Source organism: Pan paniscus, chromosome 2 (assembly GCF_029289425.2).
Source record: "Pan paniscus chromosome 2, NHGRI_mPanPan1-v2.0_pri, whole genome shotgun sequence".
In the NCBI taxonomy this organism is placed as follows: Eukaryota; Metazoa; Chordata; class Mammalia; order Primates; family Hominidae; genus Pan; species Pan paniscus.
In genome coordinates, this window is record NC_085926.1 from 113,699,538 (window position 1) to 113,716,878 (window position 17,341).

At 36.5% G+C, this 17,341-nt stretch overlaps 1 protein-coding gene across 1 annotated transcript in view; it reads left to right on the forward strand.

Annotated features, from left to right (window-relative positions):
• Positions 1-16,988, forward strand: part of GAP43 (growth associated protein 43) — a 100,277-nt gene extending 83,289 nt beyond the window's left edge. The window contains exon 3 of the mRNA XM_003825127.4: positions 16,302-16,988. Within this exon, the coding sequence (XP_003825175.2) occupies positions 16,302-16,390 (89 nt within the window). The 3' untranslated portion in view covers positions 16,391-16,988. The remainder of the gene's footprint in view (positions 1-16,301) is intronic.
• The last annotated feature ends 353 nt before the right edge of the window (positions 16,989-17,341 follow it).

The window sequence follows — 17,341 nt, forward strand, 5'->3', positions numbered from 1 at the left end:
CGCAATTTGAACATAACATGTTAGAATTTGATAAAACAGTAATCCTCAGCCATGATTCTGCAAGCCTCCAGAGTATCTAAAATTACTTTTGGTAGGCCTTAAAGCAAAATTATATTGAATTACCTTGCATTTCTCAAACAAAAATAGGAATGGAGGGAAGGAAGAAAGAAGGGAGAGAGGATTGGAGTAATACAGTACATTTAAGACTCTGGGAAGAGATGCAAGTTAAAATCAAGCAGATTTTACTCATTCCCCAAGGCTATCAAAGGCAATATGATCTAATGGAGGATCGCTGAATTCTAATTAGCTGTGTGTCTTTGGACAAGTCACAAAAACTCTTCATCTTTAGCTTTTCTCATAGAGAATAAGGAACTGAAATCAGATCATCTCTAAGGTCTCCTTCAGCTTCTGTTACTTTGTAATTTCATGAGCAACTACAAGCTGAGTCTGTGACAGTATATACAGATTTTGTATTTTTGTCCTGATTTATGTGGCTTAGCCATTTGCTTTGATAAAATTAACAAGACAACTGCCAAGTCTCTAGTTTACTTTGTGCTGTGTAGATACAGCCATAAGGGAAAATTAAACAACAAAGATAAATAATTGTCTGGCTAATCTCAAGTAGTACCCAAACACATCATGCCGAACCACGGCAAGGCATGAGCTGAATGAATATGACTCATAAATGCAGTGCTTTTATTTAAAAATTTAAATGTTACCCAAGCAATAGATATAAATAGGAAATATTTTTAGGCAGCTGTAGTCACTATTGGTGTCATTCTTACAGAGCTAAAATTATGTCTGGCTTTAGTTTCTGTATTTTAACCCTGGTGTCAGATAATTAAATCATTTAATCAAATATCAGATCATGGGATTTGGCAAACCTAGATCTGCTTTTGCTTTTAAAGGTAAATATTGGAAATACCAACTTTATAATAAGGAATATTAACTCATCATATATTAAAACATTTAAAATCATTTATTGAATTTTTAAATGGAAATCAGTATAACTGAAAGATAGTTGGTTAACTTTCTCAAAGTCTGGCAGACAGGAATTACTACAGTAACACTTTTATGATTGATCTCATTAGATGAGATCTAGGGTGACATCGTTGAAAATAATGGGTATAATAGAAATACCAAAACATAAAAAACCCAAACTTTTGAAAAGGCCGGTACAATGCCTAAGCAATCATTCAATGAATGTGAAAAACTGAGAAGGAAAAGCTAAGAAAGTAGATTCAATAAAAAATTACCAACAAACACGATTAGCCTGTTTAATTTTTCCTCACCTCTTAAGTATGGACCTAAATAATTAACATCAAATACACGAGGTATAATTTTTTGAAAATTATTAACTTCCTCCAAAATGCAGCAGGAGGAATTGTAGAAAATCCTTCGTGGAGGGTGGAGGTCGGTGCTAACTTCAATCATGTTTGAACAAGATTCCAAAAGAAGTATGACATCTCTTTGCCTAGAAAACTTTCAAGAGAACAGCCACTTCCTATCCCATTCTGATTCCTTATTCTTCAAAGTCTGCTGGGATTCCCTACTTGAGAACACCCAGAAACGAGAGTGTTTTGCGTAAGTAGAAAGAAGAACCCCATCAGCGCAGTCTTCTCAAAGGATTTCTCCTTCATCATATGCCTGTCCCCAAATAACTTCAGTACTTCCTGGAAATGAGAACTTTCTCACAAGAAAGCTGAAAAATCTCATTGCATCTTACCGTTTTCCTGAAACTTAAGGAATCAATTATTAAAAAGAAGTCTTACGGTCCTTTTCAAGTATAGGATTCCAGCATTATGATTGAACAAGGGAATTTTTCTTGAAGTTGGTTGGAGTGTCTTAAGCCTGGAGAATTGCCATCCTCTCTGTAACTTGCCTATTGGATGCAAGATTTACTACTCAGCTGGGGGTAGGCTGTGACTTGGCCTTTTACTCATTCAGTATGGTAAACATAGTTTTTCTACAAATGAAGCTAGCTCAAAGATAAGGTTTTTGTTTGTTTAATCAACTGGCTGCTATTCTTTAGATGTGAAATAGAGAAGGCTGTTCTGCTTTGAAATACCATCGATATCAGAAAGGTCTTTGCCCTTGAAGGCATTACTGCTTAGTAGCCTTGATTCTTGTATTACTGAATCATGACTTCTCTTCTTTGCTGCCCTTCAAGTTTGGCCGATGGTCACCTTTGCCTTTGTGATCATTTTTGGACTTTGGTCTCTGACTTCAAAGCCGTTTTCAAAAAACTATTCTTTTTTTCACTCCACAAGCAGAAACTTTACAAGTCAGAGACTCTTCTCTTTCTTTGTCAGGATATTTGAAGACAGTTTCTCTTTGGCTGTGAGTTATGATTGGATAAGCATAAGTTAGAAGAGAAAAGGTTGAAGATAACTCATTTATTAGGCATTCATGTGAGCAAAGAAGTGGCATTTTAAAATGTTTATTGTCATTTAATGTTCATCACAAATTTATGAGGTAGATATTATTATTCCTATTTTACTTATGAAGAAATGGAAAAGCAGCAAAGATACATATTGATTACCTATATGTGAAACCTCTTAGCACAATGCTTGGCACATAGTAAACATTAATCAATGTTAGGTCCCTTCTAGTCATATTATAATGGCCAACACTTATAAGCGCTTACTTAAATATGTCATTTATTGATATGGACTTTAAATGAACACATTTAATTGTCATAACAACCCCACGAGGTGGGTACCAATATTATGAAAAATTAGGCAGTGAGAGGTTAAGTAATTTACTCAAGGTCATAGTGTCAGAAGTAGAATTTATTTATTTGTTTGTTTGTTATTTATTTGTTTCTATTTGAGGCAGGCTCTTGCTTTGTCACCAAGGCTGGAGTGCAGTGGCTCACTGCAGCCTTGACCTCCCAGGCTCAAGTGATCCTCTCACCTCAGCCTCCCAAGTAGCTGGGACGACAGGTACATGCCACCATGCCCAGCTAATTTTTTAATTATTTGTAGAGGCTGAGTCTCCCTATGTTGCCTAGGTTGGTCTTGAACTCCTGGGCTCAAGTGATCCTCCTACCTCAGCCTCCCAAAGTGCTGAGATTACAGGCATCAGCCACTGCACTCAGCCTGAGAGACAGAATTTAAATGTAAACACTCTGGCTCTAGAATCAACTCTCTTAACTACTACTCTGTGCATCTAAAAATAGTTATGCTTATAGTAGATATCTATTTCTTACTTTTTCTTTATATATGAAGACTTGGTTATAAAATTAGAAGATAGGTATAAAATTAAAGTTAGCAAAAAAATGGAGAATGATGGGATAATGATTTTCATGGCTATGAAACAGAATAGCATTGGGGTTCCTTTTTATAATCCAATATTTTTAAATTTACAAACTTTTGCTATTTCCTTTGACCATGGTAACATTATAGGACCACAGGTTTTCTTCCCAAGGTAATTGAGGTGACTTTAATTACTTTGGTGACATCTACATGTCACAAAGCATTCAAGATATATATATCGGGATACATACACACACACACACACACACACACACACACACACATATATATATATATACACACACACATATATACCAAGTATCTAGAAACATACTTTCCAGGCATGTTTCTAGGTACTTGGTATTCACTGGTGAACAAAATAAAAGAAATCTCTGCTTTTGTGGAGTTAAAACACCAACAAATGTATACTTTTCTTTTGAGAAGTTAGTCCACAGTCAACTGAAGAAGACTAAAAAGATACCACAAACTATGATATAATGCAAGGCATATAACTTCCATATGAGAATGAAGTGATGAATTCTGTTTAGTGTAAGTTTGGAGGTTGAAAATGTAGTTGAGCTGGGTCATAGGAATTATAAGCAGTAAATCCAAATGAGTCAAACTTGAAGATTTACTACATCCTTCACTGATATCATTGGCTGGTCTGCCTCCCAACTGCAGTTTTTAATTTTTGGTTAAAGAGATATCTTTGGTCCAGATCTCCATAATCAAAGTCCAAGAAGGGAATTCTTGTGCATATAATTTATTGGTGCAAACTTATAAGAGAGTGAGAGAAAAGAGGACAGAGCAGAGGAAGATACCAGGCAAAGACGAGAGTTCAGGGGAAATGTGGTCTCACCCTGATCCAACAGAGAGCTCTGAAGCACAAACTGCACCATAGAGGTTGTTTTGTCCAAAAGCAAGGGTACTGGAGTGGAGTCATGGTAGGCAGAGGGGCATGACCCCTCAGGAACCAGGTTGAGGTGGCTCCTATTTTCTATACCTTACCCAAGTGGCAGGTGGGGCTGTTAGCAGCCAACACCTCTGGCAGCTGGGGGATGGGAGCATGGACCTGGTAAAGAAGATCCGAGAGGGGCACCAACAGCATCTACTACAAGGAATGTAAGACATCTGAAAGGCACGTGGAGAGATGTAGAGTTGTAGAATATTTGAGTGGCAAGTGAGGGAACAGATGATATTGACAACTGGCTGGCTGTTTTTTTTTTTTTTTTGCTATCTCTTTTTGGTTTGGTGGGACATTTATAAAATCTGAAATAGGTATTATTTATTTTTACTTCACTGAAAAATCTTAAATGCCAGTAGTTTAAATTTAGTAAAATAGAAAAAGCAGCACTGTCATTCAGAACCCCAGATTTAAAGTTAGTTCTTGTAGGCAAGTATGAGACTGCCTTTTATTTTGATTAGTTTTGATTAATGGGAACCTCTTTCATTTTAAGTCAGAGTCCACAAATTTACATGTCTTACTCCAGACGCCCTGCCTCCTCTTGCTTTTGCAGCGAGAGTTCTTTAGCATTTTTTAATGCCTTTAGGCAAAACCTGCACTCTCCAGTTCCCCACAGACCCCACTGCCAATTTTACCCTTGGCCAGATTTTCACATTAATGTTGTTTGCCTGGCCTCTTAGGCAATTGAGTTTGCGAAGGCTGGAGGCTGAAATCCCAGCTCAGATTTTCACCTAGCTGGGATTCTTCTCAACTGGGATCCTGTGGAGTGAAACAGGGAGATGTAGAATTGAAATTACTGATGTGTTTCTTGTAAACTTTTCAGAGTGTTAAACACATACAATTAACATTGACTTCCTAGAATTAAAGGTTAGTAAACTGATCATGTTCTAAAACAATAACATAAATTTGCTTATTTCACTCTAAGGCCTATGTCAAAGAATATATGCTAATGAACCAAATCATAAAGCACTTTTTCATTTTCAAGGTGATGTACAAACATTGACTAAGTAGCTTTTTAAAATGCTAATATGAAAAAAGGTTATTACTGGATAATCAGTCATATTGTAACTGTCCTTTATAGCACTTTAAAGTCTCAAATGGCATTCTTAATTTTTACTGCATTTTGCAAGTATACATGAACATATATATATATACGTATATATATACATATATATGTGTGTGTGTGTATATATATATACGCATACATGAGCAATTGATTTTAATGTTAATTTTAAACATATGTTTTCAAGCTTTTCCAGTTTATGGCTCGATAACTTTTTCACAGCACCCCTAAACCTCTGCTTATTAGACAGTTAGGTTCAAGGAGCTTAATAATAGTATATTGCACAGTATCCAACAGATAGTTTCTCTCAAATTTCAAAATATATATTGGCACTCCTGTGAGTTCACTGTAGCACCCACGGATTCATGTGTATGGTTTGAGAACTACACTTTAAAGTGCTGATTCACTATAATGTGCCAAGCAGTGTAGATAACTTATGGTTACCATAGAAAATGAAAGTTTCCCAAAAGTTTGCTTTCTGGGAAATCACATTCTAAGTCAACCTAGAAAAATTATTCACCTACTCTTTTTTTTTTGTCTGTAGATATCATAGGCTGTACCTTGACCTAGTTTTTACTGTGAAAATTGAGAAGTTTGAACTGAGTGAAATAAGTGTTAAAATCAAATTTTGTTTGGAGATAATTTAGATATTTTAACTCAAATATTTAAAACATATTTGTTTATTTTAAACCTGATTAAAACTGATTTATGGAGTTTTTTAAAGAGGGAGAATAACAAAATCTTTTTCTGATTCATTGATCAGTATAAAAAAGCACTTCTATAGTTGAATATCAGTGACATGGTTCTGCTTATTCCAGTTTTTGTTTTATAATTTGGCTTAGTTCAAATCTCTGAGAAATCCATTAAAAATTGTTTTGAACCAAATTTTCAGGATGTATAAATTGTTTTTATTGAGACCAATTAGCTCTTCAACCTCTTGCTTGTGTCCATGGTTAGAGTTCATAGCAAAAAATTTTCATTATTTAATGTCCCTTCACAGTGAAAACTGGGTAAAAAAAATAGTTAATAATAAAATTCTGTTAAAAATGAAGCCTCCCAAAGTGAAACTTAGGTTTTATGATTTTTGTCCACTCAAATTATTTAAGAACATAGCCTATTTTTTTTTCCTTCTTTTCCATTTTTATGTTTGGTAAGATAATTAAACCAAACTATCAGCTTCAATGTCTCAGTGAATCCAGCCTGCCAAGGCATAAAGATAAAGCATGTTTTTGGGTTTTGAATGTCATCTGCCCCAGTCTCCTAGAAAAATATCATACCATAAAGGAAAGATTACTGGGCTGTGAGTCAGGAGTCCTGGATTTCAGTGCTGCCTTTTTCAATTTTATGACCATAGAGAAATTACCTAATTCCTTACAGCTTCAATTTTCTTATCAAAAAATTGGGTGTTAAAGTATCTCTTACGTTCCTTCAAGCTTTAGATTTCTGTGGTTATACCATATATCAAAGTTCTTAAATAAAGCTATAAATTCTTCACGGTCATATGTGTGTGTGTGTGCACGTGCACGCATGTATTTGGAATTCCCCTGGGAGAATAAAATAGTCCTTATTTCAAAAAGAATTCAGGAAATTATTTGACGGCAAAGTGCTATGAGCCAACACTGCAACTGTGATAATGACCACTTGCAATCAATTTATGGCAAGCTCACAAGAATTTGAAAATGCTGAGAGAAAAGAGCTCCTGAAACTCAGGTCTTTAGAAGTCCATGATAAAGTTTGGGCACACGTGGGATTTTTAAGTTCTAAATACACACACACACACACACCCCTACAGAAAGGAGGAAAACAAAAATTCCTAGGTTGAAATGTCTCTAATCATCACTATTAGTTAACAACACTCACTATCGCATTATTTTTCTATTCTTGTCATGGCATTTCTCATAATTTCTCAGTGCCATTGGAGCCATCAGTGTTTATCTTTAGGCTGACTCTGCATTCTACCTCTTCCCTCCAACCCCCAAACAAACTGAAGCAATGCCTCAATAGACCCACAGATTCCACTGCCAGCTCAGCATGTAATTTAGCTGGGAGCAGGGATGAGGGAGTGATTTTATTTGACTGTTATACTAAAGTGAGAATACCCTTAATTTCTTGTTTTAATTTTTAACCTTTAGAAGTTGACTTATTCATTGTAATAATGGTAAGAAATAAAGTTAATATCATTTAACTTAATATATTTACTTCATCTTATTCCAAAAATTATTGAGGGCAAGTAGGCAAGCCATGTAAATTATAATTATTGATGTTTCTGCATATTTCTAGTTGGGGAAGAAGAGAGAACACTAATTTTTGATGATTTGATAGACATTCTTTATAAATAATGTTTTAAGAAGTTTTCAAGGCTAGTCAACTTGTACCTTCTTTGGCTTTAGTTTTAATTTTTTAAAAAAATATCTCTGGGTTTTTTCTCCATTCAGAAAAAAACACTGTCTTTTGTTCTATAGACTAGAAATATTATATTCTGTCCTAGTTTTATAAGAGTAGCTGTCTTTAATTAATAGTCACTCATATCTTTATTTTCTGAGTAGTGCTCTCTAATTAATTAGTCATTCATATCTTTGTTTCCTCATCAGAGTCAGACTTTACAGAAACACTCTAGGGGAGAAGGTCTCTTAATCATCTGTCTGGGAAAGAAGTTTTTTGGTGGGTAGTGGAAGAATTGCTTTTTTTCCTCTTGAGACTATTAAACTTGGCAGCTAGAATTAGGTTGAGTGAATTTCTCAAATCCTTCATTTCCTGAAGGTTGGATTAAAATTCAGCAAATCTCAAACCCCATAAATTGGATTAAAATCTCGACAAACTACATTCTGCACTTTAGATTTTATAAAGCACTTTCAAATACCTCCCTTCAAACTCCAAACAACCCACGATAAGGTAGGGCAGGCATTATTATTCATATTATGTGTACATTAGGAAACTGAGACAAAGAAAGGAAAAGCATCTTCTCTGAAGTCATATGATTAGTTAGTGGCAAAGTCTAGGCTAGAATAGGAATCAGCCTGGTCTTAGGCCTAAACTTGAGGGAAAAATAGACATGTAGATGGCATATTGCAGATATCACTGAGACCCCATCATGCTGCCTCTGATTTTTTCTTCTTGGTTACTCTTTGAAATCCTTTAGTGTATAGTGTTATTAGCAAAAAGGTTATTCTCTCTTTCAAGTGCTTGGAAAGTAAGGAAGAAATGGGGGCAGAATGTTACTTGCATAATTCTCCTCACATCAAAATGAAATATACTGGCTCAGGGTTTTGAAAGGAACTTAAAATGTGAAACATGGTAATGAAATGAGCAAAATGTGGATCACAGTGACCACTGAAAGCCATGATCCAGGCTCCAGATGGACATCTGGTATATAGCTAAAGAAAAAGACTGTGTGAGCAACAAAAGGGCCATATGTGAGTTAGCTGCCAAAGATTTTTTTTATTATTATTATTACTTTCCTTTGAGCTTTTGAGGTGATGATGCTTAATATTCAAGAAAGATGAAAATAAGAAGAGAGGAAGCAAACACCCAGCTCATTGGTGATTGGTAGAGTAATTGTGGGCATGGCCCCAGGATGATAGCAGCTTCTATTTAATCAATGTTGACAAGGCTGGGGAGAGCTGGGCAGGTCCCAAGAGGTAATGTTTTACTCGGAAATCCACTCAACCTAATTTCAGTAATGTAGGGCTGTGGAAGGGCCTGGACTGGAGCCAAAAAACAGGGCCATTAGAGCTCAGTGTAGGCAATGGCAGCTGGGAACATCGCCATCCCTCCAGCAGCATTGCAACCAGGCTGCCTGGCTGAGCGCACAAGCAGCCGCTGCTGCATATGCTCCTGGTATTTGCTCACCAACAGAATGCATCGACATGCTATTCTCATCCTTTTGAGGAAATGAATGGAATGCATAAAGGCAAGAACTGCTTCCAAACTCTATTTTAGCAAGAATCAGAGAGCAAGTTTGGCATACATCTTTCAAGGACCACTGTGAAATTGTCCACTTAATCCCCTGAATCCTTTAAGGCTACCATTACATTGTTGTAAATACATGCAGAGATAACTTAGATCTTTATTGCTGTCTTAGTGTGGTTTTGATCTTTCTTAGGAATTGTGGTTGTGGATCAAGAATATGGAAACTACTATGGTTTTTCCTTTTTCAAAACTTCTGAGATTCATTCAAATTAGTCAGCTTTGCAAATCCAAGAGAAGTGACCCAGGACGAATTACGCTCCTTAGGGCTGAGTGCTTCTTATCTAGCTGTTCTTTCCTTTACCATTCTTTCTCTAATAAACAACACATTATTATAGTAATTTGCTAGCATATAAATTCCAATAACTTAGAGGTTTTTGCTTTGTGTTTCCATGGCTGTGTCACCACTGCTATATTTGCAGTTCGTGGAACAGTGTATGGACATAGTAAGACTCAATTTCTTTCACTGGATGAATAAATGAATGAATGAAAACATTTTCTTTCTTCCCTTTTGAAGGATCCTTGAGCTATCATGCATCAAGAATGTATGAATTTACTTTCTATGATGTTAACTTTCTCTTTTTAAGTTAACACAGAAATGACAAAATTCATGGAGGCTGCCAGTGAACGTGGTGGTAATCTCTAAGCTGTCTTTGGGCTTGAAAGAGCAATGTTTTTGTCAAGGCTAAAATGCCATGGCATGGGCAGGTTACAGCTTTCTATCAGATTCTAACATTATCTGTCCAAATGACTGAATATAATTTTTGAGACTAAATCGTGGCACAGCAAGAGTATTTAATCAACTTCATTAAATAATTTAATCAAGTTTTTGAGCCTCTAGCTTAAGCCTCTCATATAAATAAGGTTATTTACTCCTGAAAATATGACTGTGTTCCATTTGAAAAATTTGCGTCTTGAAAAAACCTTTTTCCCCTAAAAGGAAAAAAAGCCTAAACTACTAAAACTAAATTTAAAACTAAAACACATCATCGATTTTTGTTTATTGTTTTTGTTTTAGACACATTCGGTTTTATAATAGAACTGGATTTGGGGGATTGATTTTGCCCTGGTAAAAATGGATTTGGGGAGAAGCCATCACTAGGTAGATAATAGTAATAGTCTTAGGAAATTCATTCAATGGTCACTACATAGATACACGTGTGCACGTGCACACACACACACACATACAGCCCGAGTGTCTTTGGCTGCTATAATAAAATACCATAAACTAGGTGGCTTATAAACAACAGACAAATTCTGGTAAGGGCCAGCTTTCTCTGTACCTTGCTGTGTCCTCACATGGTGGAAGAGACTAGCTAGTTCTCTGTTGTGTCTTTCATAAAGACACAAATCCCAGTCATGAGTCCTCTACTCTCATGATTTAACCACCTCCCAAAGATTCCTACTCCTAATGCCGTCACCTTAGGGGGTTAGAATTTCAACATATGAATTTTGAAGGAACACAGACATTTAGTGCATAATACTGTGACTCATTTTTGTTTTTCCTGTAATGTCTTAAACAAAATAACAGTACTAATATTAAGTTTTAATGTTTAATACAAGTACTATTCAGAGGCAAACTGAAAAAGAACAAGCATATTCTACGCTTCACCTTGCTGGATTTCAGCTGTCACACTAGCACTTCCAGGCTTTCCTCATTTGCCAGCTCCAGGTCATTGCTTCTACTCACTTGTTCTATGTCACTTGGTGTTGAAAATCACACTTCAATCTTCTAGACTCTATAGCCTCTTCCTAAGTAATAACTGTCTCAGAGGGAGGTTGATCCGCTAGATGAGGAATGTGACTATTTACTCTAATTGGATCATGGTAATTGGAGTGACCAGCTGGCCTCAGCCATTCATTTGTCTTTGACACTCACCATGATGATCAAAGATTTTGCACAAAATACTAAAGATTACATATTAACTCATCTCTAGCATTTACAAATCACATAATTAGTGCTGGAAAGTGCCAAGACCAGATTTTATACTACAGAAGACTTATCAGGATTCTTCCCTTCATTTTTAGCTGCTTTTAATGGTACAATTTTTAAACTTTGTAATCTTCAGACCTACATAGCTGTGGACCGGACTCCCTGCTTTAGTTATCACTCTGAACTTACCCATTCTTTTTGGGCAAAGGTAAAACCAGGGAAAGCAACTAAAGTAAAATCTGCTGAGATAACTCTGTCCTACGTTGGAATTTACAGTGTGGCCTTACGTAAACCATTCAGTCTCCCTGTGTTTCAGTTTCCCCAGCTGTGAAATGGGGTGATTAAGGTAGATGTGAGAATTAAATGCAATGATACAGGTACACTTCGCACTGTTCTGAGCACATAGTAAGAGCTCGAAAATGTTAACTATAGCTAAATACTTTATACAAAGGACCAGGGAAGTCATAATCCGTAATTCTTTCCAGGCAGTTGTTTTAAGCTGCTGAATAGAACAGGTAAGAAAATGTAGGTATAAACTAAACAGTCGACATTATTTATCACTGCAATGATTTATCTAGGGTTGACATCAGTGGGAGAATAAGCTAGCAATATCAAAATGTTCCCTCTGATATTCAGGCTTAAATGGAACTATTTATACAAAACTTGGATTCTGTTTATAATAAGTTCTGCTTTGTCAGAGGTTAAAACCTTTCCCAAACTCACATGCAGTCTCCTACCAAAAGTAGGGCTAGCTAGAGCAGGTGTATTGTCCACATCTGGCTATTGTTCCCTTATTTGGATGTAGAATTTTTTAAAAATGTTATCATGAGTTCTTAGTTTATCTCACTTTGGAAGCTGTAATAGATTGTTTCTTTACATTGTTTCCTCCATCCATATTTTATTTTCCTCTCCATAATTTCTTGGTGGCCTATAAAACTTTCACTGCATCCATTGACTTGACCCACTTTTTTTTCTGCCAACTAGTCATCCCTTCACTTAAAACAAAGCAAATATTTTGCTTAATATTCAATAATATCAAGTAAAAAATTACTTTAATCTCAGACAAATATATATCTATATACATATATATATATATAGAGAGAGAGAGAGAGTTTTATATGTTCCAGCTAACTGACTAGCATTTCCTTTTGTAGCCATCTAATCGAGCTTCATCAATTTTAATTTTACGGTTTTTATTTTATACTTTGGAGCCAACAATTTTTTAATCTCTAAAGTTGTATAGGTCACTAAAACCCTATGGACTCTAGCTACTTAGTTTCAGTGCCGAATTGCTAAAATGAGTTTGGCCACCTGATATAATCGGAAAAACTGAACAAATAGACCTGAGTTTTAGCTCTGGCTTGGTCATAAGCAAGTCATATGATTTAGGGAAAGTTCCTTTATGCACCTAGACTTCAGTGTCATCACCTGTAAAATGAGGCTGTCCAGTCACTCCTTCACTCAAGAAATATTTACTGAGGTTCTTTCCTGAATGAGGTTATGTGCTGGACATGGGATTCAAGGTTGAGCTGAAGTAGGTACTGCTGTTACCCTTGAAGAGTTTATGGTTTAGTGACTGGATGATCTTAAAGGGTCCACTCATTTCTAACATTCTATATTTATAAATTTTATTGTCTTTTTTTTTTTTTTTGACAGAGTTTCGCTTTTGTCCCCCAGGCCGGAATGCAATGGCAGGATCTCTGCTCACTGTAACCTCCGCCTCCCAGGTTCAAGTGATTTTCCTGCTTCAGCCTCCCTAGTAGCTGGGATTATAGGCACATGCCACTATGCCCAGCTACTTTTATATTTTTAGTAGAGACAGGGTTTCACCATTTTGGCCAAGCTGGTCCCGAACTCCTGACCTCAGGTGATCCACCCATCTCAGCCTCCCAAAGTGCTGGGATTACAGGTGTGAGCCACTGCACCCAGCCTGAATTTTATTGTCTTTTAAAGGTATATTATGAAAGGCTTTAAGGAGAGCAAGGATTTTGCTTTTTTTTTTTTTTTTCTTTCTCAGTACCTAGAAGAATGCCTGGCAGAGTGCAGGTGTCCAGTAACAACTTATTGAACAAATAAATTAATAAATATTTACATTTAAAATACTTTGAAGCATTTGAGAAAATGAATATATATTGAGGCTCTCTCAATAGAGCTTCATAATTTCCTGTCATAAGAAACAGATTTGTGCCAAATTTCGTCTTTTGTCCTAGGACCAGGCAATGGATGACAAGAGAAAGTGGGAGAATTTGGGAGGATTTAGCTTGATTGTATTCCAACAAGGGAACAGAAAGTGTAGCTGCATCTCAGAACCATCTGAATGTTCAAGTTTCTGTTTCTGCATTTTTGAGTTTTATTCCCTTTATTCAACAAACATGCAATTCTCACCTTTCCCAGTCTACTTCCCTTTTTCTCTCATTTCCTAATCTCCCTCTAAGCATACATAATAGCTCCCATGTCTTTATTTTGGAAAGAGAGATTTGAAGTCTTCTCTTGTTCCTATAACTACTATCTTTCTATATGTTTCTGGGTTGTGTAAATCAATATTATGTTTATTTTGCAGTTTGAAAAGGGCACTAAAAACATTGCTTCTTGGAACTGATAAGGATGGTAAACTACCTTGGGCATACTTGTAATATCCAAAGGTTTGAGCAGGGTTAGGGAACCAAGCAAACTCTCCAAAAGAATTCCTGATTGTTTTAGAAGGACTTCACTGAAATAAATCTGGAATCTTTCTTCTGGTAGAAAAATTAAATAACTCATTAGCACACCAAAATTTTTATAATTCCTGAGGAATACTGCTGATGCATAGTGTATTATAATGATCAGAATTGAGTTAGTTTCATGCAAAACTTGGATAGGTGCACTGTTGTTCAAGAGGTAATTTCAGTCACTTTGGAAAGCTATAGCCTTAAAAAAATCTTATGAGTAGTAGTAGGTAGCATCACTAGAATAGCTATATTTTATGAATAGCTTATAGTGAGTTATGAACCCTATAAAATAAGTCAGACTTTAAAACCCTGGTCAAAAGTGAGTATTATAAGGTAAAATTACCCATCGTAGCTGCTTACTTTATTTACCAGACTAGTCTAGTTAGATTCTAAAAACCTAACCTATTTTCAATAAATAAGTATTTCTGCTACTGAAGAGCTCTAAAAGAATGTTTTTTGATAGGTGTTTCAGAGAAGAAATTCCATAAATTTGTTTAATAATGGTGGGTATAAATGTTCAGCTTCATCTGAATGTAAATATGTAGCTGGCTGATTTAAAAGAGACATACATTTTGATGAGCTCTTTTAATGGTCTCCTTAATGACCCCATTTCTCTAATCTCAACATCTATGTACAGTAAAACTATTTTATTTAGTATTCCTAGTTTAATCTCCTCAAAGCATAGCTGTATTATGTTCCTTGCTCAAGTGCTTTCAAGCTATGTCTGTTATCTTCTAATTAAACACAAATTTGTTAGCCTAACAAAATTCCATGGACTCCAGTTTACCTTTCCAAGAATAATCAGCACCTAGTAGTTGTTAAGAGGAGGACAAGCAATAACAATAGCTCCATTTTAAGACAGAGGCATCATCAATATCAGGGATGGAGAAAAAAAAAAACAGTTAATACAGTAGGCCTGGGACTGCTATCCTTAGAAAGGCTTGTTTGTAAAGTTGACCATTGGCTGGCATCTGGGATCTTGGATTTTGAGAAGATTCTCCTCATTCCTTAACTGATAAGAGTGGTTCCAGGTGCCTAAAATCATAGTACAAACAATGTGGTTTATGCTGAACATCTATTTTTCTTCTGGGAGTCTGAATTTTGTACCTGCTTGCTGGAGGGTGCCTACATGACCTATTACCAGTGCAAACTCAGTTAAACTTCCCTAATAGATGACATCTTCCATGTGTTATGGTAATTTATTGCTGAAAGAATTAAGCACATCCTGGGTGACTCCATGGGGAGAAGACCCTTAGAAATTTGTTTGGTTTCCTCCAAACTTTGCCCATGCGCAACTTTCAGCTTTGCTTATTTTGCTTTGTGTTTTTTCGCTGCAATAAATTTTAGTTATGAAGCAGACTGCATGCTGAGTCCCATGAGTCCTCCTAGCAAATCACTGAACCTAGGGGTGGTCTTGGGGGACACTGACACAGGGAGTTGATTGTTTGGCAACACAAGTTGTTTCAGAGCAAATGAATTCTTTTTCCACAAGCTAGCATATTAGTAAACTATCAGGTAGCATAAAATCAGTTGACTGAGTTCTGTCGGGAAACAAAGGGAAAATTTTTCTTCAAAAAGACATGATATCCTCCCTGTTAAGCAAAGCAGTACTTTCCCTATGGATAAGTGTATTCAGTTGGAATGTGCTTGGCTGCAAGAAACTGAAAACTATTATATTACAATGCTTTAAAGAGGCTAGTGACTTGTTTCTGAGGGAAAGATATCTAGGACTGGTACAGTCACTCAGTGATGATTTTTTCTTTTTGCTCCACCATCCTTAGTGTATAGTTTTTGTCTTCATGGTCACAAGGCAGCTGCTACAGTGCCATGTATTGTTTGATGTCCAAGTGATCAGGAATAGGAGAATGTGAAGGGCAAAACCCAACTCTGCCCTCTCTAGGGACTTCAATTTCTATATAATTGACTAGCACTGTCCCACAGGAGCTGAAAATTCAACTACTTCACTTTTCAATACTGGAAATGAGTGGTAAGAAACTTGGACTAGATGATCGATGGTCCACATAAATTATCTGTCACAATTCTTCTGACACTAATAGAACAGCAATACAAGATTGTCGTTGATTCCCTATGTGAAGATCCTGTATGTGGATACCTTGATTGTAAGGCTGAGAGATTAAAGACTACAGTAACTTTTGTTAAGTGGTCTCCTTGTCACTCACATACCTTTGCTCCTGAGTTCTTCCATAGGTGCCACTGAACAGCTTCCTTGAGGTAAGCTCTTCTGAACTTGGAACCTACATTAACTGGGATATTAATAATCTCTTTTAATCTTAATGCTCTTATGAAATGACATAAAAAGAAGAAATGCATTGCATCGTTGTATGAGCAGATAAGACAAAATACTAATTCTCTCCTTTCCCCCCCCATCCTATCTTGTTTTCTTTCTCAGAAACTGTAGATGAAACCAAACCTAAGGAAAGTGCCCGGCAGGACGAGGGTAAAGAAGAGGAACCTGAGGCTGACCAAGAACATGCCTGAACTCTAAAAAATGGCTTTCCACATCCCCACCCTCCCCTCTCCTGAGCCTGTCTCTCCCTACCCTCTTCTCAGCTCCACTCTGAAGTCCCTTCCTGTCCTGCTCACGTCTGTGAGTCTGTCCTTTCCCACCCACTAGCCCTCTTTCTCTCTGTGTGGCAAACATTTAAAAAAAAAAAAAAAAGCAGGAAAGATCCCAAGTCAAACAGTGTGGCTTAAACATTTTTTGTTTCTTGGTGTTGTTATGGCGAGTTTTTGGTAATGATGATTCAATCATTTTGGGAAATTCTTGCACTGTATCCAAGTTATTTGATCTGGTGCGTGTGGCCCTGTGGGAGTCCACTTTCCTCTCTCTCTCTCTGTTCCAAGTGTGTGTGCAATGTTCCGTTCATCTGAGGAGTCCAAAATATCAAGTGAATTCAAAATCATTTTTGTTTTCCTCCTTTTCAATGTGATGGAATGAACAAAAAGGAAAAAATTCAAAAAACCCAGTTTGTTTTAAAAATAAATAAATAAAGCAAATGTGCCAATTAGCGTAAACTTGCGGCTCTAAGGCTCCTTTTTCAACCCGAATATTAATAAATCATGAGAGTAATCAAGGTCCAATGGCTCTGTGTTTCTGTTCTACCTTCTCATTAGTTGGTTGGACATGCTAGGGTCTTACATTTTCATCTTTTTCTTCTCTCAGTTTTACATCAACAACCCTGATAAAGAAAACACAGATGAAGCCTAAGGCTCTGGTCAAGACCAATAGCTCCGGCCCTCGAGGGAGACATCTGTTGCAGGCCTGTCTCTTTGGCTTATGGGTGGCTATCTTTTAACTGTGCCTCTACACATCTTCCCTTTATGCCTGTCTTTGTGTCCAAATTTCCCCATTTTGTAAAGATACTAGTGATACTGAGTTGGGCCCACCCTAATGACCTCACCTTAACTTAATTGCCTCTGTCAAAGCCT